Here is a 20,258-nt window from a genome sequence, read left to right on the forward strand (position 1 = left end):
TTAATTACCATATTTTCCCACACGAATACTGTTGTTCATTTCCTTTTCAGTGGTTCTTGCTCCTATTTGCATTGCTGCACCTTCCCTCACTTCCCCTCTTCCCCAGGCTCACTTCCTGCTTTGTCCATCTGTCTGGTGTCTCCTTTTCTGAAGGACTCCGAGGCCCAGGGCTTTCTATTCAGGTCCTTGTGCCCCTTCAGTGGTTCATTGTTTTGGCCTGTGACCTGCTCCCCTGGGATCTCAGCTGTTCTCTGGCAGTGCATCCGGGGAGGCCGGCCGGGCTCGGTGCTCCCGTGACTCAGGGAGGTGGCTCAGTCCCAGGCCTCCGTTTATGGCCTCTGTCTGTGGATAATTTACTTAACGTCTCTGTCCAGAGAATCATAATAATAATACCTACCTGACATTTACAGTGTCTGTTGACCCAGAATATAACATAGGCTATTGTGTCTTCCTTACAACAAACCCCCATCGATTGAAACCTGCAGATGACTGATCTGCTCCCTGGTCATGGTGCCCAGTACTCATGCACGTGGCCACCCCTTCTCACTCAGATCCCTCCCTGGTCACTGCCCCCTGGAGTCGGCCCTGAGCCTCTGTGTTGAGGGTCACATGCCCAGTTTCAATCTCAGGACAGACCCTGGAGTCAGCGGCTCAGGAGTGATGCCCCACTCACTTCCTACACCCACAGCCACAGCTTCCTGTGGCTGCTGAGCTTGAGGGTTTCCTGAAGTCCCCTGAGAAAATTCTCTCTCTGTCTTTTCTTTTTCCTCCCAGTATTCCTCCCTATCATCTGCAGGGATTAGTAGTTTCCAAGCTTTGTAGATTTTATCATTCCATAAGAATCTCCCTTCTTAGAAGTGGGGGTGGCCTTCCCGCGCGGTCCTGGTCTGTACGGTCATTGCAGTGGGACGTAGGAGAACGGAGCGGGAACACACTTCTCCTGTCAGCTGTCGTGAATTAGACATCTTTCTACAAATTGTGGCAAATGTTGAAGAAAGTAAATATTAGCAAATGGAAATAAATTGTTTAGATATGTTACCTCAATTGGAAAATACTTTTAAATTAGTTAGGTATAAAATATACCGCAGTGTAGCTCAGCTTTTTCTAAAATAGTTTCCTAAACATATTGACTAAAATAATAGTTCTCAGGAGGCATTGATAAGTTAATGTAAAGAAAAGGGGGCCTGTGGCTGGATAGACTGGGAAAGTGCCAAGTTAAACACAGTCTCAGCCCAGGCCTTCAAGCCTTGCGTGTGCTGCTGTGTGCTGGGCTTTCCTGGATGGGACTGTGCCCGCGAGCTGTCTTTCCTGAGGCAGATGAGACTCGTCTGGATCAGTTAATTGTAGAAGTTGTTTAGAGTCCGGATTATAAATAATGCATATGAACAGTAAGCATTTTATTTTAAAATAGATGAACATTTTTATTTAATGAAATTTTGACAGTCAAGGCTTTTGTTCAGAATGTGGGTTTTTGATTGGAGATCCGTTCATTGTTCTCGTATAAACCATCCCCACAGTGCACCGCCCACGAACGTGCCGTCTGACCCACCACCTGGGCAAGGATGCAGACACCTTGGAAGCAGTCTGAGTGGAGAGCAATTTACATTTGCTCTCTTTTCTCATGTTTTACACTGATCTCCTCTGTACTAGAGTCAGAAGTGGTTTTTTGTGTTTTGGGTTCATTTCTTCCTTTCTTTTTAAATATATTTTATTGCTTTTTTACAGAGAGGAAGAGGGAGGGATAGAGAGTTAGAAACACTGATGAGAGAGAAACATCGGTCAGCTGCCTCCTGTACACCTCCTACTGGGGATGTGCCCGCAACTAAGGTACATGCCCTTGATCGGAATCGAACCCAGGACCTTTCAGTCCGCAGGCTGACGCTCTATCCACTGAGCCAAACCAGTTAGGGCTGGGTCCCTTTCTTTAGCAAATCCTTTAAATTAAGTCTTTCTAAATTGTTCGCTTAGGTTTTCTTAAAACAGTTTTTTTCTTCATATTCATAATGGTTGAAATAATACATGATTAAGTTATATGATTATAACAACAGATACAACTGGTATAAATAAGTTTTAGAACAAATGCAGTTTAAAAAAAGACAGATAAAGTTGACTCTCTTTTTTAACTTTCTTTAAAAAAATATGTTTTTATTGCTTTGAGATAGAGAGCGAGGAAAAAAACATTGATGTGAGAGAGAAACATTCATCAGTTGCCTCCCGTGCGCACTCCAATTGGGGATCGAACCCGCTACCTGGATGTGTGCCCTGACCTTTCAGTGCACAGGGTGACGCTCAACCAACTGAGCCACCGGCCAGGGCTAGAGTTGACTTTTTGCAAGCGTTAACTCTGCTGGTGGTAGAAACTGTGCTCAGACGTTCGTGCAGTGGCCTGCTGGCCGCAGGGTCACAGTGTGCTCTGGGGATGGGTGGGCAGGCTCTACAGAGAGAAGGCAAACTGTTCATTCTCTGCAGACTCAGGCTAGCGGAAGTCTGGGAAGAGAATGCATTCCATCCCCATGGACTGCCAACCTTTTCTGAGCATGGAAACCACTATACCGCAGAGCATCTCTCTAGACCAGCGGTTTTCAACCGGTGTGCCGCAAGAATGTTTAAAACATGCATTCCTGCCTATTGAGTCAGGGTCACTGACCTCTTCTCCCTCATATTGTCAGATAAAAATTGACAACAGCCAACCAACAATAGCCATCCAGTGTGAGTGATTTAAAATTGTAACCTATTTTTTTGTGTGAGATCAGCAAAAAATATTTTGTGTGTGCCACACAGAATCTTAGTAATTAGTTTATGTGTGCCATAAGATGAAAAAGGTTGAAAATCGCTGCTCTAGACTAATAGTCTACCTGGAGAAAGTCTGATGTAGCTATAAGGCTGTTCTAGAAGAGATGAGTTAGATGTTGTCTGCTTTATTTACACTTTTTTATAATAACTTTAAAACCATGAAAGTAATCTAGTTAAAAACATGGAAAAGAAGTGGTATATGTTCAGGTCCTCATTTGGGTGGAATCTTGCAGATGACAATAACCAATTTTGTTTTTTGAAAAATAGTGTAGGACTAGGCACCTAAGAAATCTAAGTAGTTCTGGATTGAGCATAGTCCTGAGTCCTCTCCATGTCTGCTTTCAGACGATCTGTGGGTGGTCTCCAAAACCCTGGACTTCGAGCTGGACACGTTCATTGCCTGCAGCACTTTCTTCGGGCCGTCGTCTGCCAACAAGGTGGAGCTGCTTCCTCTGAAAGGCTTCTTCCCCTCCCGGTGGCCCACGGACAGTGAGTATCGCCACGCCTTGTTTACCAAAGAGAGGACAGGTGTGAGCGCGCTGCGAGCTGGAGTGCTGACTTGTGTGGGTTCTTTGATTAGAGCCAAGAAAAAGTACCCACTTCTGCTTCCTGCGTTGTGTCCCTGGAAACACGTGTGACAGATGACACTGTAAATGTTTCTGCAGTTCAAGCCCCAGAGGGCTATCGACACCCAAACACCCTGACCCTCACTGAGGTACTTTGTTGAGGTTGCATTTACACGACATATACCTGATTTTTAAATAAGAATTTTGTCAAATAATTTCTTGTATTAAATTTTATTCTCTTGGTTTACTTAATTCCCTTGGTTCTTTATTCTAGTCAGGCACATTGTAAACAAATCAATTACTTTCATATCAAGAAGTTCTCAGATTTTGCAAGGAATTTTGAGAGCAGTTGAGCAGAGGGTGTTTTATGTGGAGGGATGTTGCCATTGGCCCTGGGAAGCTCCTGGTGAGGCCAGGCCGTCAGCCTCATTCACTGAAGGGCCAGTGCCACCCATTGGTGAACCTGGGCGTCTCCTGCATTGGCTGCTCTGGGATAATTTCTGACATCTGGGATTTGGCCCATGACTAATCCTATCTAATAAAGAGGGAATATGCTAATTAACCATCACTTCGTCACAAAGATGGCTGCACCCACAGCTGAGGCCAAGTTCTCATAGGAGCCTTAACAAGCAATCAGCAGGGACCTGAGGCTATGCCCTCTCCCGCCCCCGTGCAGCTTGACAGGGGACCTCAGGCTGGCAGGGCTTGACAGGGGACTTTAGGCCACACCCCCCACCCGGCAGGGCTTGACAGGGGACCTCAAGGTGCACTTCCTGTCCTGGTGCTGGGGTAGGGGACCTCAGGCTGCTCCCCCTGCTCCAGCGCCAGGCTGGGGGACCTCAGGCTGCGCCCCCCACCCAGCGGGGCTTGACGGGGGACCTCAAGGTGTGCTTCCCGCCCTGGTGCTGGGCTAGGGGACCTCAGGCTGCGCCCCCCGACCCCGGCACCAGGCCGGGGGACCTCAGGCTGCACCCCCACCCCAGCACTGAGCCAGGGGACCTGAGGCTGTGCCCCCCTGCCTGGCAGGGCTTGACAGGGGACCTCAAGGTGCACCCCCAGTGCTGGGTTGGGGGAACTCAGGCCGAGCCCCCTGCCCAGGGGGGACCTGAGACTGCACTCTCCCCCCTCCCCCGCCTGGCGAGGCTTGACAGGGGACCTCAGGCCATGCCCCCCACCCAGCGGGGCTTGACAGGGGATCTCAGGCCATGTCCCACACCTGGTGGGGCTTGATGGGGGACCTCAAGGCATGCCCCCCCACCCCGGTCTGGGCTGGGGGACCTCAGGCCATGCCCCCCCGTCCTGGCGCTGGGCCAGGGGACCTGAGGCTACGTTCCCTGCCCGGCGGGGCTTGACAAGGGTGGGACTAGCCAGGTCTGGATCTATCCCAATGATGGGGGGCGGCTGGGTCTTGGTCTCACGCAACTTTGAGGCGCATGTGGGTGGGCGGGGATTTGACTCTGGGTCCCGTGGTGTGTCCCAGACTCTGACAGGAGGAAGGTTTTCATATACATTTTACTAATTTTCTTTTATCTCTGACACTTCTATTATAGAGAAAGGGCAAATAGCAATATTAAATTATTTCCTCTAATTAATCCCCTTTTAATGTGCATGAATTTCGTGCACCGGGCCACTAGTTAAAGACATAACATTTAGTGACTCATTCAAGTATTTCATATATGTTTTAACTTGTGTGTGTGTGTGTGTGTGTGTGTTAATCCTCACCCGAGGAGAGAGTGGAAGGGGGGGATGGAAAGTGAGAGAGAAACATCAATGTGAGGGACACATCGATTGGTTGCCGCCCGCACCCACCCCACAGGGGTGGGATGGAACCTGCAACCCAGGTACGTGCCCTTGACTGAGAATGGAACCCAAGATGCTCTGGTGCGCAGGCCGACACTCTAAGCCCTAAGCTGTCGGCCAGGCTAACTCCATATTTTCTGTGGGAACTGAGTAGATAGCTGGAGTTGTCTAGTGAAGTGAACATTGGTCACTTCAGAGTCCTCACCAATATCAGTGTCTAATTTCCTGCTTCCCATATAGTTCTATGAAGTAACTGATGAAATGCAGCAAAGTGCTCAGAAATGACACAGATGCTGCAGGGACAGGGCGGGGTGCTGACTGGGTAGCTGTGCATGTCAACCACGTGACTCCACAGTGTCTGTTAATCTGTCCATCGACTGCTGTGTGTGGCCCACGCCCCTCAGGGTACAGTCACGGACCCACACACAGTGTGCCTGTGCAGACGGCAGGACGGAGCGCGTGTGCCGAGGGCTTGTTGCAGCCTGGGACTGGTTCAGCACCGGCTCTGAGCTGCGTGGACACTCTCTAAGGTGCTGACGGTCTTTGTTGTGTGCACTGACGCTCCTCTCCATGCCCTCTCCGCAGCAGGAGTCCACGCGCTGTGGGTCTGCAATGCCAGCACAGAGCTGACCACCCTGAGAAACATGCAGGAGCACTTTAACCCCACGACCCTGCCTCTGACGCAGCACCTGTTGGCCATGTAAGTCCTTCCCCGTGGGGCGTGGGTACCCAGGAAAAGTACATCCCGTACATTTTGCAACAAAATTGTAATTGTCTCTCAGAGAATACTAGTATGAGAGGACTGCCTGGGAGGCACACATTGTTTCCCATCAACCATCCGTTCCTCTATCGCCCATTGTGGTTGGGCTAATAGATGCTACTGCAAATTATTTTCCCATGTCAGAATAATTTCTTAAGGATCATTTGAGTATTTTTTTATTCTTATGTATTTTTATTCCATAAATTATTTAACATTTAAAAGAATAATTTTACATTATCAAAGTATCATGTTATACACCTTAAATTTACAATGTTATATGTCAGATTTATTCAATTAAAAATCTTTTTATATATATATATATTTTTATCGATTTCAGAGAGGAGATGGAGGCGGGGAGAGAAAGAGAGAGAAACATCAATGATGAGAGAGAAACATTGATTGCTGCCTCCTTCACGCCCCACACTGGGTATGAGCCCACAACCAGGGCCTGTGCCCTGACCCAGAGTCGACTCAACCACTGAGCTATACCAGCCGGACTAAACTTTTCAATAATTATTTACAGTTTGAATCCAGAATGTACATTGGTACTAGTTTTATTTTTGACATAATCTTTATCTCATTTTTAATTTCTCAAGTATCATGCCTTCTTTAAAAAAATTGGTAGTGATATTGTTAAATTACTTAAAATGACAAAACTATTTTTGAATTTGGAATGTTATGGTCTATTTGGTTTCATTCTTCTTACCACAATGAAGTCTTCGGTTTAAAAAAATCCATGTACTTTCAATATTTTATTTTTCTACTTTGAAATGAACTCAGTCTTTATAGTACTAAAGCCAACTTATCTCTGACAGTTTTACTTGAAGTAGAGGCTGTATTAATTTCCTGAGCCAGCTTGCATAATAAAGCCTGGGGTCCGTGTCAATACACCACTTAGTAGCTGGGTACTTGTGGGGAGAAACATTTAATATTTTTGTATCTCTATTTGGGTAGATTAACTGCTTCCTAGCGTTGTGAAGATCCCAATAAAGAATATGTGCAATACTCAGCATAGTGTCTGCACGTAGTAGGTATTCAACAATGTTTGTTCTTTTCTCTTTTGTGCTCATAAAAGGACGTTCTCTGAGGTGCTGGTAAAGTGAAGGTTAAGTTATAAACAGGTCTACTCCCCTGTTTCAAAAGCCCCTCATTTTTCTTTGATTTTATTTCTCCTTTTTACTAGGCCTTCGTCAACCACAGTTAGCAATAAGAGAGTGGATAAAAGAAAATTTGTCCCACCGGCCTTCTCAAATACCAACACAAACTGTGAGTTGCCCGGCCCAGGAGCAGCCCTGCAGTTAGCCAGTGAGTTCATCCAGGCATACCAGTTGAACGAGGACCAAGCTTCAGCTCTCACCCAGATAGCATGCATGGTGGCATCGCGCGGGCCTGCCGAGGAAGGGAAGGGGTTGCCCCCCGGCACCCTCCCTATCACCATCGTCCACGGTGAGGGTCAGGGGAGGGTGCCAGGCAACACCTGGTTGTATGGAACCCCCTGCAACCAGCCCTTGGTCATATACAAGTCTCTGTGACTTGGTCTGCTCCTCTGTCCCTTCCTAGTCAAATGCGATCCCAGGAGGACTCTTAAGAGATGTTTGGACCCACTTTAGAAGCTGTAAGAGCAGCATGGGCATGAGTAGCACTGTGCCCATCACTGGCATATTCAAGTTTGACCCAGACATCGGCCCGGAGCCGTCACAGCGATGCCAGTGTGTGGCTGTCATGGTGGGCGTCTGTTTTGATGAGCAAAGCCGTTATGAACTCCTGCTCAGCTCACTCCCCATCCTCCCAGCAACTGTCCCAAACCTTCCTCCTTCCTGGCCATGCTGGCCCCTGCCCCAGCCCTGAAACAGGACATGCAGCTCAAAGCAGACTCCTATGCACCTACCTTTGCCCTGTTCTTGTTTCTGGGCTTTGTCCCCATGAGGAGCTTGACTTTCTCTGCCTCAGAGCTAACACTCCATCTGGATTCTGTCCTCGCTTAACCCTTTCCCTTCTCAGACCTGCACCCCAAAGTGATCCAACTTTCTGTCCTGTTCTGAAGGTTAGTATCACATTCACCCTGTTGACCAAGTTGGACACCTGGGATTCATCCTCAGTGAGTCTTTCTCGCTGATGAAGTGACTTTCTCTCAACCCTCCTTCCTATTCATCCCTCCCCATCAGATGAGTCGCTGAGATGTGTTGTTTCTGTCTTTTATGGTGATTCCCATCAGATCATGTGCACCCCTCAATCCAAGCCTCCACCTACCTCCACATTCCTAGTAAGTGAGACCAGGCCCTGGAGCGGGAATCCTGGACTCCATCCCAGCTCCATCATCTATTAGCGCTACGATCTTGGGCAGGTTACTCACCTCGTGGCTTTAATTCCTACTCTGTACACGGGTTAGTAAGAGCCTCTGTTTCATCTGGTTGGAGGACTGATGTGTTGACTTAGATAAAGTCTTGGGCCGGTCCTGGCATGTGGGAGGCACCTGGTAAAGTGGGCATGTGTTATCGCCATGATCACCTCACACTGCTCTAATTGAGTTTTACCCTTCTGTCAACCCATGGTCATTGGTACCAATTCAGTGCCAACAGGAATCCCCACTTTGGGATGCGGTGGAGAAGGAAACTTCCTTCAGGGAAAACAGCTCAATGGTGATACAGCTGGGCTGTGAGAACAGTGACTCGGAGGCAGCCCTGGGCCAGGCCCTCTGGCTCAGCAGCTCTGAGACGTCCTGGCTCAGCCAGGGAGCCGCTGTTCAGTGTTGGGTGGAAAGGGAAAGGGGCTCCCAGAGCCAGAGGGGAAGTGACTTCTGTGGACCCCTGATTGGTTCGTTCTCATGCAAATGAGGACTCAAATCCTCAAAGTGTGACTGGTCCAAAAGGCACTGTCCTGATTGGTCAGAATAGAGCCACACTGGTTGGTCAGAGTTGCTCAGCTCTGATTGGATGGGGAGAGCCAAGTACTTTATAAGGGCTGGCTCAGCTGCAGGGCCCAGGACAGGCTGCTCCCTGAAGGGCAGTGCTCAGGAAAGCCCCTGTAGAAATGGCTGCAAAGCTCTTTTTTTTCCCTTTTCTTTTTTTGAGCCAGCCGCCAGGAGCACTTCTTAGTAGCTGTTTTCTTTCTCAGGATTCACACTTCATATTTCCATTCAACTAGTTTTACCAAAACACTCTGAGTAAGTCAGTTCCCCTGCTTAAGATCCTTCAGGGACTCCCCCGTCTTCAGGACAAAATTCATTTTTTACCCACAGCAAGCAGAACTCTGGGACTTGCCCCTCGCCTTCCTCTCAGCCTCGCCTCTGGCATGTTAGCTTCTCCAGCCTCTGCTGAAAGGACCTTGGCTTCTGGGGTCTGCGTGTCTTACTCTGGGCGACTTAGTTCTGCTTGTTTGTGGGAAGCGTTCCCACCTCCACCAAATTAGGTGTTCCTTCTCTGATGCAGTCATGGTGTTACTTCCCAGGTTAACTACTTATTATTAAATGCATGGGGCAACACTCATAGCATGACATAAGGTGCAGGTGTACAGGTTGTCACTTGACATTTGTGTGCTGAGTCCAGTTTCCTCCCATCACACTCATTTGACCCCTTTGGCCACTTCTTCCCCCACATGTCATGTCATTACTGTTTCTTCTCTGGCTGTTTTCCTAAGTACACTGTGGTCTCACTAAGAGATCTTTGGGTTATTCATCTATTTATCCTGGTGCTGAGCACAAACTGGGCACTCTGTTCATGTTTTTTTAATGAATTAATTAAATGAAGGAGAGAGGGAGATGGTGACATTATTTCTTGTGCTTTCAGAAATTATGATTCCGCCTTTATTTTTCCCTTCCTTCCAAACAAGTAGGAGTTTTTGGAGCAGGAAAGAGCTACTTGCTGGCAGTGGTGATTCTGTTTCTGGTGCAGCTGTTTGAAAAGAGTGACGCTCCCACTGCGGGAAGTGCACGGCCGTGGAAAGTGCTGGTTTCTTCTTCCACTAACGTAGCTGTGGACAGAGTACTCCTCGGGTGGGTATGACACGTGAGCATGAGGAGCTGGTGGTGGAGGTCTGTTGTTGAGAGGGGCCATCTACCTTGGGCCCAGATGTGAGACCTCTGTCTCTGACTCGAGCCATATCCATGAGACAGTAACAGGCTACCTTGCTCGTTTGTAAGTTGTAGGAAATCAGATTTCAGACCTGACAGCCTTGGCATAAGGATAGGATGTCCACCCGTGCCAAAACTTGAGTACAGCAGGAAGCACATGGGCTGAGAGGTGGACTTGGGGCCCTGACCTCCTAACCCCAGACAGGCCTCGGCTCAGGGTCGTGCCAGTTGCCTGCACCCTGACTGAGGAGCTGGGGCCTCCCTTCAGGACAGAGAGCCTGCCCACTGCTTGTCACGTCTAAACTAGTGGGTCCCCATGCTCCTGTTCCTCCGACAGCCCAGGCTGCTGCATGTGGGGGCTCCCTTGGGACACCCCTGCCCTCCATAGGACTCGGAGGCAGTGCCTGTGCCGTGAGTGGAAGCCCTACGTCTCTGGGTCTGAGACCAGAAGCAACTGAAATGCAGGTGTACAAACAAGATGTTGCAGAGCTGAACAGCTTGAGTTATGCCTCTGGCTCAGTGAGAGGCTCTGAGGAAGCAATAGCACGGCCTGTTCTGCAAAGTGCTTGTGGTTGTTTAAGAATCTATTGAAAACCCAAACAAAGATTACATACGGTTCACCCATCTTTAATCATCTGAATTTCAACTTAAATGAAAAGTTTGATTAGGAGAAGTAATTCCCCATACTATATAATAAAGAGGGAATATGCAAATTGACCATCACTCTGTCACAAAGATGGCTGCACCCACAGCTGAAGCCAAGTTCCCATAAGGAGCCTTAACGAGCAATCAGCAGGGACCTGAGGCAACACCCTCCCCCGCCCCCATGGGGCTTGACAGGGGACCTCAGGCCACATCCCCCACCAGGAGGGGCTTGACAGGGAACTTCAGGCCGCGCCCCCGACCCCGGCACCAGGCCGGGGGACCTCAGGCCACGCCCTCCACCCCAACACCAGGCCAGGGGACCTGAGGCTGTTTCCCCCTGCCTGACGGCTTGATAGGGGACCTCAGGCCGTGCCCCCCACCCAGTGGGGCTTGACAGGGGAACCTCAAGGTGCACCCCCAGTACTGGGTCGGGGGAACTCAGGCCATGCCCCCCCGCCCAGCGGGGCTTGATGAGGGACCTGAGACCGCGTTCCCCTGCCGGTGGGGCTTGATGGGGGATCTGAGGCTGCGCCCCCCTCCCGGTGCTGGGCAGGGGGACCTGAGGCTGTGCCCCCCTGCCTGACAGGGCTTGATGGGGGACCTCAGGCCATGCCCCCCATCCAGCAGGGTTTGATGGGGGACTTCAAGGCACACCCCCGCCCTGGTCTGGGCTGGGGGACCTCAGGCCGCAACCCCCGCCCCAGCACCAGGCCAGGGGACCTGAAGTCATGCCCCCCGCCCGGCAGGGCTTGATGGGGGACCTCAAGGTCTCCTTCCTGTCCTGGTGCTGGGCTAGGGGACCTCAGGCTGCGCCCCACACCAGGTGGGGCTTGACAGGGGACTTCAGGCTGTGTCCCCCACCTTGGCACCAGGCTGGGGGACCTCAGGCCACACCGCTGGCACCGGGCCAGGGGATCTGAGGCTGTGCCCCCCTGCCTGGCGGGGCTTGACAGGGGGCCTCAGGCTGTGCTCTCCACCCAGCAGGGCTTGTCAGGGGACCTCAAGGTGCATCCCCAGTGCTGGGTCGGGGGAACTCAGGCCGCGCCCCCCACCCAGCAGGGCTTGACAGGGGATCTCAGTCCATGTCCCCCACCTGGCAGGGCTTGATGGGGGACCTTAGGCCACGCCCCCCATCCTGGCACGGGGCCAGGGGACCTGAGGCTACGCCCTCTGCCCGGCGGGGCTTGACAAGGATGGGACTGGTTGGGTCTGGATCTAGCTCAATGGGGGTGGGGCCTGCTGGGTCTGGGTCTCACACAATTTTGAGGCACATGTGGGTGAGCAGGGACTTGACTCTGGGTCCCGTGGTGTGCCTCAGACTCTGACAGGGGAAGGTTTTCGTATACATTTTACTAATTTTCTTTCATCTCTGATACTTCTATTATAGAGAAAGGGCAAATAGCAATATTAAATTATTTCCTCTAATTCCCTTTTAATGTGCACGAATTTCATGCACAGGGCCACTAGGCCTATATAATAAAGAGGTAATATGCAAATTGACTGTCACTCCAACACACAAGATGGCTACCCCCATGTGGACACAAGATGGCTGCCACAAGATGGCCAGCAGGGGAGGGCAGTTGTGGGCGATCAGGCTGGCAGGGGAGGGCAGTTAGGGGCAATCGGGCCGTCAGGGGAGCAGTTAGGTGTCGATCAGGCTGGCAGGCAGGCAGGTGGTTGGGAGCCAGCAGTCCTGGATTGTGAGAGGGATCCAGTGGGATCAGGCCTAAACGGGCAGTCGGACATCCCTCAAGGGGTCCTAGATTGGAGAGGGTGCAGGCTGGGCTGAGGGACACACACACACACACACCATGCTCGAATTTTGTGCACCAGGCCTCTAGTTATAAATAACATGGTGACAAAGATCCTCAAACATAAATCTTTGTCTCCGATTCTGATTTTCTCTGAGGAAAAAGTCCTTGGCCTAGAATAAAAGATAGGAATATACTGTGCAAGCAAGCTTGCACTTCATACGTAAGAATGCATGTTTTAAGTCCTCTGTAGAATGCGTTATATTAAAACTCTTTCAGCCATATTGCATTTACATTGAGTTTAAGCATTTCACATTGAATTACAAAACTAAAAGATGCTGTTACACAGAATTAATTTTAATAAATATTACATGAAACTTTGTTTTATACTCTGCTTTCTAAACAACCAGATTCTCTTTTACCTTGTTTTGTTTAAAGGCTTCTCAGTCTTGGATTTGAAAAGTTTGTCCGAGTGGGGAGTGTTAGAAAGATTGCCAAGCCGGTCCTACCTTACAGGTAAGAAATCATAATTCCAAAGTCACAGCGTGCTCACAGAAACACAGTAATGTTATATAACTCATACCTTAAATGTTTTTTGAGGAAGAAGAGAGAAAGCTTTATCTTTTTCTTGGTTAACTTAGGAAATCTGTTTTTCACTTTTTTGTAATGTTTTGGAAATTGAATGAAGAAGGGTATTTTATATCATTCTTTCTTAGCTTGCATGCTGGTTCAGAAAATGCCAGTGAGCAATTGAAGGAACTCCATGTGCTGATGAAACAAGACCTGACTCCCATGGAAAGAGTCTATGTGAGGAGAAGCATCGAGCAGCATAAACTGGGGACCAACAGGACCCTCCTGGGGCAGGTGAGGGAACTGCTGGGCAGGTGAGGGAACTGCTGGGCGGGGGAGGGAACTGCTGGGTAGGGGAGGGGACTGCTGGGGTGGGGGAGGGACCTGCTGGGGTGAGGGAGGGACCTGCTGGGTAGGGGAGGGACCTGCTGGGGTGGGGGAGGGACCAGCCTCACTTTGGTCTGAGTTTACAGAAACCTCAGGTTCCTTTTATTCCTGCTGATGGAGGCCAGTGACCACATCCAATTAGAAAATTCATTGATTTTCCTCTTTTTTATATTTAGATCCAGAGATTAAATACCAGCTTTTATCAGGCATTTTGCCTTGGGAATAATGGTATTCTGGTATAATATCTAAGTCTGTGAGATTCAAATAAACTTACAACTACCAGTGCATGGAATATACTGTTGTTGGAATGAGTCAGCTGACCTTTCCTTATTAGTGAGTCAAGTTAGGAGTGTGCTTGACCGTGAGCAGGTCCGTTCGCCCGCGTGTCCAGTGCATCCGTGGAGAACGCGGCCTGTGCTGTTTATTCAGCCTCAGCTAGAGGATAAAAAGTGTGTGTGATCCCTGACATTTAAGATCCTGTATTATAACAGCTTCCTTCTGAGTGTCCGAGTGTGCCTTTATTCTGCCAATAAGCTGTGGCTTTGGGAGCTGTGCCTGTGTTCCCATTTCTCAGGTGGGACAGTGGGGAGTGGACATAGTGGCCTGTGGTCTCTGATTGCAGGGATTCCCACCTTCAGTTCTGATTCCACCTGCAGGCTCTTTGGTAAATACGCCCTCTTGTTTTCTAAGTAGCTGATGACGCTCACATCCCTGTGCCCAGGTCCGCGTGGTGGGCGCCACCTGCGCAGCCTGCCCGTTCCCCTGCATGGCCGGCCTGCGGTTCCCCGTGGTGGTGCTGGACGAGAGCAGCCAGATGACAGAGCCCGCCTCTCTCCTCCCCATCGCCAGGTAACCGCCGGGCACGGCTCAGCACCACTCCTCCCAGGCTCTGGTGGAAATCCTTGGCAATTCAAGTGCTACACTGACGTTTTAAAGAACCCCGGGGGGAGGGGGATTTGGGGGGCTAATGTACCAGTGTTTTGTTAGGGGGCATGTAGGCTCCCAGAGGATGGCTCTCGAGCCAGTGCCCCTGCACCTCCGGGCTGCTCACTGTGGAAGGTGCCTCTAGCCACCATCTGAGAACCCAGCTCTGCTTCAGTTGCCTCTCTTCATCTCACTCCCATGCTTAGTTTCTGAAAATAGTTTTTAGATTATGAAAGGATATCAAGTAGATAAAAATAAATAAAAAATGACAATTTGTCTTAAAATGTAGAAGACTGACATTTTCTAAACTATCTCAGCCACCGAAACATGGTGCTTTTAAAACATCTCTCACTCACGAATCCCGAGGTGGCGGGAGGAGGCCTGGACTTGGACTCAGCGGGCCTGTCCCCAGGTGAGGGGGGCGTTGGTCCCAGTTGTCGCAATTGGCCGGGATTGGCAGGTTCCTGCATCACAATTGGCCGGGATGAGTAGGTTCCTGCATCCAGGGCCTCTCACTGTTACACTGGGACTGTCCTGAACGAAGGAGGATGAGTTAGTCTCCCCAACCAGGAGCCAGGGACAGAGGAGCGCTAAGGCCATGCATAGAGGGTGGAGGAGTCACACTTTGGAGCACCTACTGAATATTAACACATTATCCATGTGCTTTATTACGTCCTCACCACAGCCATACAAGGCCTGGTCACATCCAGGTCACTGATGAATGCTAATGCTCACATTAGATAACCTGCCGTGTTTATAGAGAGTCATAGAGCTGGGATGTGAATATAGGTTTTTGAAATAGGGGTTCCCATACCCAGTTCCTATATGGTGCGGGACGGGGGAGGGTTCCCCACCCCTCCAGCAAGCAGCCCTCCCAACACCAGCTGGAGAACCAAAACCTCCCCTCAGCTCTGACATGATCACCCGCAGGCAGTGTCAGAGCCGCAGGTTGAGGGCTGTCCTGCAAGACCCACTTCTGATGCCAGGGCAAGGCCTAGGCTGCTGACCAACTGGGTGCAGACGGAGGTTCCAGTGACCCTCCAACTCAATGCCGGTCCCAGGTCTAGGCTGGTACCTGAACTTCTGACCGACTGGCCATAAACCAGAGGTTCCCTTGATTTTCTTGGGTTCCATTAATTTGCCAGAGCATTTGCAGAACTCAGAAAAACATATTATCTCCTGATCCCCAGTTCACCCTCTCTTGCTTCCCCACTCCTTTGTGCTCACCATCCCAGCTCCGAACCCTCCTGTTTCCATGGAGGCTCATCACCTGCACGTGATTGATTAGCTCGATGACCACTGGGGATCCAGTCAACTCCCTGGGGGTGGGGGGTTGGGGCTGGGACTGGAAGCTCCATCCCTCCATTCCCAGGGTTCCCCTGGCAACCAGCCCCGCCTTCGGTGCTGTGCTAAGGTCGCCTTATACACAGAACAAAGGAACTTGATCCCTTTCACCACTTGGGAAACTCCCAGGGTTTCCAGGGCACAAGCAGGAATTGTGGGTGAGACCAAATACGTATGACAGACTGTGGTCATCTGAGTGACCACATACATGGTTCTGGTAACTGACAATACCACATGTTTTCCACAAAACATGGGCATCCCCTCTCCCATTCCCATCTCCCCACTTTACTCCTATTTGGAAGGACATTAAGCCCGAGAGCCTAATATCACCTTGCAGTAGTTTAAACCAGATTATTCCCAAGGAAAGCTCCTAAGTCTACAGTTATAGATTCTGAAATCACTGTTTTCTCAGAGCGCGTTCTATGAAATGCTGGTTCTGTGCAAAGGAGGGTACACTAAGTAGGGCTTATGTGGGAAAATAAAGTTATATAAAGGGTTTCTTCACTCATAGCCTCGGGGCCTTTGAATACACTTAGCACCATGAAGCCTTGTTCTTGGAGCGGCATGGTCCTCGGATTCTTTGAAATGAATTTTAGAAAACAGTATATGTCAGTGCTTCCTGTCGCTCCATCTAACTTTTGGATCTGTGTTTAGGTTTGAGTGTGAAAAGCTGGTTCTCGTTGGGGATCCCAAGCAGCTTCCCCCCACTATCCAGGGATCGGATGCGTCTCATGAAAACGGGTTAGAGCAAACTCTGTTTGATCGACTCTGCTTAATGGTAGGCACTACCGCCAGACTCACAGCATGATCCCATCCTGGTCTAACTGCGTAGGCTGATAGGAAAGAAGACCTTGGTTGTTTAGAAAGCACTCATCTCACCCAGCTGGCATAGCTCAGTGGTTGAGCGTCGACCTATGAACCAGGAGGTCAGGGTTCGATTCCCCATCAGGACACATGCCCGGGTTTCAGGCTTGATCCCCAGTGGAGGGCGTGCAGGAAGCAGCTGATCCATGATTCTCTTTCATCGTTGATGCTTCTATCTTGCTCTCCCTCTCCCTTCCTCTCTAAAATCAATAAAAAAAATTTAGAAATAAAAATAAAGCACTCATCCTAAAGAAAAGTAGAACCCCATAATTTAAGTGCTCCTTTATAAAATGAGCCTTTTTCCTATATATTTTAGTAGTTGGAAGAAAGTATATAGCTTTTACTCTAAAATAAAAATAAACACCTATGCTCTATTATCCATGCCCTGTTTTTAGAGCTCTACTTCACATTAAAAATTTAACAAATGAATCATTTATCTATTTATAACTGAGGTGACGTTCACATAACATAGAATTAGCCACATTAACCTAAGTGGCATTCACTACATTCCCAGTCCTCTGTCTGGTCCCAAACACATTCCCTCCCTCCCGCCTCCCTCCTGCCCAGCCCCCACTGTCTGCTCTGTCTGTGGACTTGTCTACTCTGGGTGCTTCATGTTTCACACTCACCACCCTCACACCAGGCAGCTTGAACCATACACGTGTGACTTCCTGTGTCTGGCTTCTTCCACTCAGCACGTCCTTGAGGCTCCTCCACATTGTAGCACATATCGTACTGTTACATTATGGTCTCCCCTTATCCGAGAGAGTACGCCCCAAGTCCCCAGGGATGCCTGCCACTGCGATCCGAGCCCTACGTACACCGTGTTTTTTCCTGCACACACATGCGCTTTATGGCTCCTCTGTGGCATATGCAGATTGCTTTGGGGCCATTATTAGGAAATCGGGATGACGTGAGCACGAGCCCCGTGGCACTGTGGTAGCCCATTGGGTAACAGGCTGAGTGACTCGTGGGCGGGTGGTGTCCGCAGGGGGACCCGCTGAGCGAAGGGATGGTTCATGGCGGGCAGGGCAGATCGGAGGTGAAGATTTCCTCACCCTGCTTGTTAGATCATGAGTCTAAGGTTTGACATGTTTTATATTTTATGATTTTGTGGTGTGGTAGTCATTGACCACGAGAATATTTTTAGTAATTAAAAAATTTTATTTACTGTCTACTCTATCATGTTTCTGATTCATTTAGTAAGAGCACAATATGGCAATACTTTTAACTTTCAAAATATTATCTTTTTTTCCCTTAAGAAAAAAGTGCTGTTTTAAGTTTTTACTTTTCTTCATTTAAACTTCTTAGGGCCACAAGCCGGTCCTGCTGAGAACCCAGTACCGCTGCCACCCGGCCATCGCTGCTGTGGCTAACGACCTGTTTTACGGCGGCGGCCTCAGGAACGGCGTCTCGCAGGCTGAGAGGGGCCCGCTGCTCGCCTGGCTGCCCACCCTGTGCTTCTACAACGTCCTGGGGCAGGAGCAGGCACGTGCCATCCGGCGGGAGCCAGCACAGCCCTGTGTCCTGTTATCTGTGGTTGTGGTGGTGTGATTTTCTCGGTCTTTCCTCGCCTTTCTGGGAAATGTAATTTTGGGTCTGTTTTTCATTCCAGGTGGAAGGAGGTAACAGCTTTCATAATGAGGCGGAAGCCGCTTTTACCCTGATGCTGATTCGCTCTCTGGTTGCAGGTGGAATCCCAGGCACCATGATCGGGGTGATAACGCTGTACAAGTCCCAGCTGGGCAAGGTTTGCGTCCCATCATGTACCAAATATTATCGTTTTCTATCACAGCGTTTGATATTATATTTGTAAGGATTTGACTTGGTGCTTGAAAATCTTTTGGGATCATAATTAATGCATTCAGAAAGAAGCATTCTGAGTTTTGTCTGTCTGGCTTTTTTTCTGTATAATTAAATGTAAACCTAACAAGGTTTAATAAAATTCCGTTTACAGCTGTTAGGGCAAAAATGCAAATAAAAAAATTAGAGGGAAGGAAATGTGGCGTGTGCTTTGTGTTTTTGGGACAGATGGGATTGGATCTCTGTTTCCCAAACTGTTCTCTCATTATTGTTACCTTTTACCAGTAAATAAAAGATAGACACCAGATATCATGTACATATGAGTCCATTACTTATAACATTTTTGTTTTAATTTTTTAGTACTTTTCATGTTTCATTATTAGTTTATCAACCCGAAATTGGCATATCCAAATGAGCTCCCCGCAATAGATAAATCATTATTCATTGTTTCATGATTTATGTTGTCATCTAGTTATGTACTTATTTTAGAACCAGGCAGATCTGTGCACATCACAGAAGACAGTGAACTTTCCACTCTGGTTAAAACGTGCTGTGAGGGCTCGGCCGCTTCCCCACGGTTCCTGCATGCGTGACCCATCTCTCCCCACAGCTGTGCCACCTGCTCGGGGCCGTGGACCTGGACCGCTCGCACCTCGCGGCCGTGCAGGTGTCCACCGTGGACGCCTTCCAGGGGGCTGAGAAGGAGGTGGTCGTTCTGTCTTGCGTGCGCACCAGGCAGGTGGGCTTCATCGACTCAGAGCAGCGCATGAACGTGGCCCTGACCCGAGGGAGGCGGCATCTGCTGATCGTGGGACATCTGGCCTGCCTGAGGAGGAACCGGCTGTGGGGCCGCGTGATCCAGCACTGCCAAGGTAGGTGTTGCGCCACGAAGGTGCTGGGACAGGGGTCACCTGAGCCCTTGGAATGAAATCTGGCCTCGGGGTTGGTGCTTGACGGGTTTGGGGGGAGCAGCTCGCCTGCCTCGCGGGAGTTGCTGAGGCTGGGGCTGCTGTAACCTGCCTCACGTGTGCCTTGTAGGGAGGGAGGACGGACTGCAGCAGGCCAGCCAGTGCGAGCCGCAGCTGAGGCGGCTCCTGGAGGAGCATGCTGAGAAACTTGCGGAAGAAAAGCAGAAGAAAGCCAGTGGGAGAGACAAAAGTAAAGATGGGTCTCGTTCATGAACGAATGGGCCTGGAGTAGGGCCTCTGTGTTAGCGACGCAGGCCCACCTCACTCACATTGTTTTTATTACCCCAGACCCATTCTCAAAAAAGACTCATGGTATTTAAGTCACACTAGATAAATGCACATAAATACTCTGCAAGAGTCTACATTACTTACACTAAGATAAGCTGTTGATGGTGATATAAAAGCTTATAATAAACATTTTTTTCTAAAAATTAAGAATTTGCTTAAAAAATAAGTTTTACATGGGGCAGGGGAAGCCTTCGTGGCTTTCCAATGTTGCTTCAAAAGTGAGCGAAGTTCTCAGGCTCACCTGTGAGAACACGTACCTGGTTCTGCCAGCACCCTCCCGAGTGATAGCTCCGTCAGCCTGAACCTGTTGCCTGCTACGCGATAAGCAAGCAGGGCTCTTGATGTGGCTTGATATGTCCCTAAGGAGAAGCATGGAGTTCACTCATGAAGAGGCAGCGCCCAGGCCAGGCCATGGGTGTCCCTGGGGTGGACAGTGAAGGAAGGAAGGAATGCCTGCCTTGGGCTTATTTCCTCCTAGCCTTTTCCCTATGCATTTATTTGCCCAATATAGTTATTGGTATATATAGTATATAGTCGATTTTAAAAAATACTTATAAAAAGAATTCGTCTGCTTACAGAAAACCATTGCTAATTTATTGCCTCCATCCTTTTTCTATGCTTATGTTCTATATATGTGTGTGTGCGTAAATTAAACAATTTGTCTTGATTTATTTACTTGTTTATGTTAATCCTCACCAGAGTATTAATTTCTCCATTGATTTTTAG

At 49.3% G+C, this 20,258-nt stretch overlaps 1 protein-coding gene across 1 annotated transcript in view; it reads left to right on the forward strand.

The window, feature by feature from the left end:
* Positions 1–19,457, forward strand: part of ZGRF1 (zinc finger GRF-type containing 1) — a gene marked incomplete at both ends in the record, with an annotated part of 65,866 nt that extends 46,409 nt beyond the window's left edge. The window contains 12 exons of the mRNA XM_080675493.1: positions 3,139–3,282; positions 5,745–5,859; positions 7,103–7,365; positions 9,751–9,910; positions 12,823–12,900; positions 13,101–13,248; positions 14,063–14,190; positions 16,264–16,387; positions 17,785–17,961; positions 18,089–18,223; positions 18,887–19,148; positions 19,315–19,457. Of these exons, the coding sequence (XP_080531619.1) occupies positions 3,139–3,282; positions 5,745–5,859; positions 7,103–7,365; positions 9,751–9,910; positions 12,823–12,900; positions 13,101–13,248; positions 14,063–14,190; positions 16,264–16,387; positions 17,785–17,961; positions 18,089–18,223; positions 18,887–19,148; positions 19,315–19,457 (1,877 nt within the window). The remainder of the gene's footprint in view (positions 1–3,138; positions 3,283–5,744; positions 5,860–7,102; positions 7,366–9,750; positions 9,911–12,822; positions 12,901–13,100; positions 13,249–14,062; positions 14,191–16,263; positions 16,388–17,784; positions 17,962–18,088; positions 18,224–18,886; positions 19,149–19,314) is intronic.
* Positions 19,458–20,258: the final 801 nt, after the last annotated feature.

The sequence above is a fragment of the Plecotus auritus genome (genome assembly GCF_963455305.1).
Source record: "Plecotus auritus genome assembly, chromosome: 6".
In the NCBI taxonomy this organism is placed as follows: Eukaryota; Metazoa; Chordata; class Mammalia; order Chiroptera; family Vespertilionidae; genus Plecotus; species Plecotus auritus.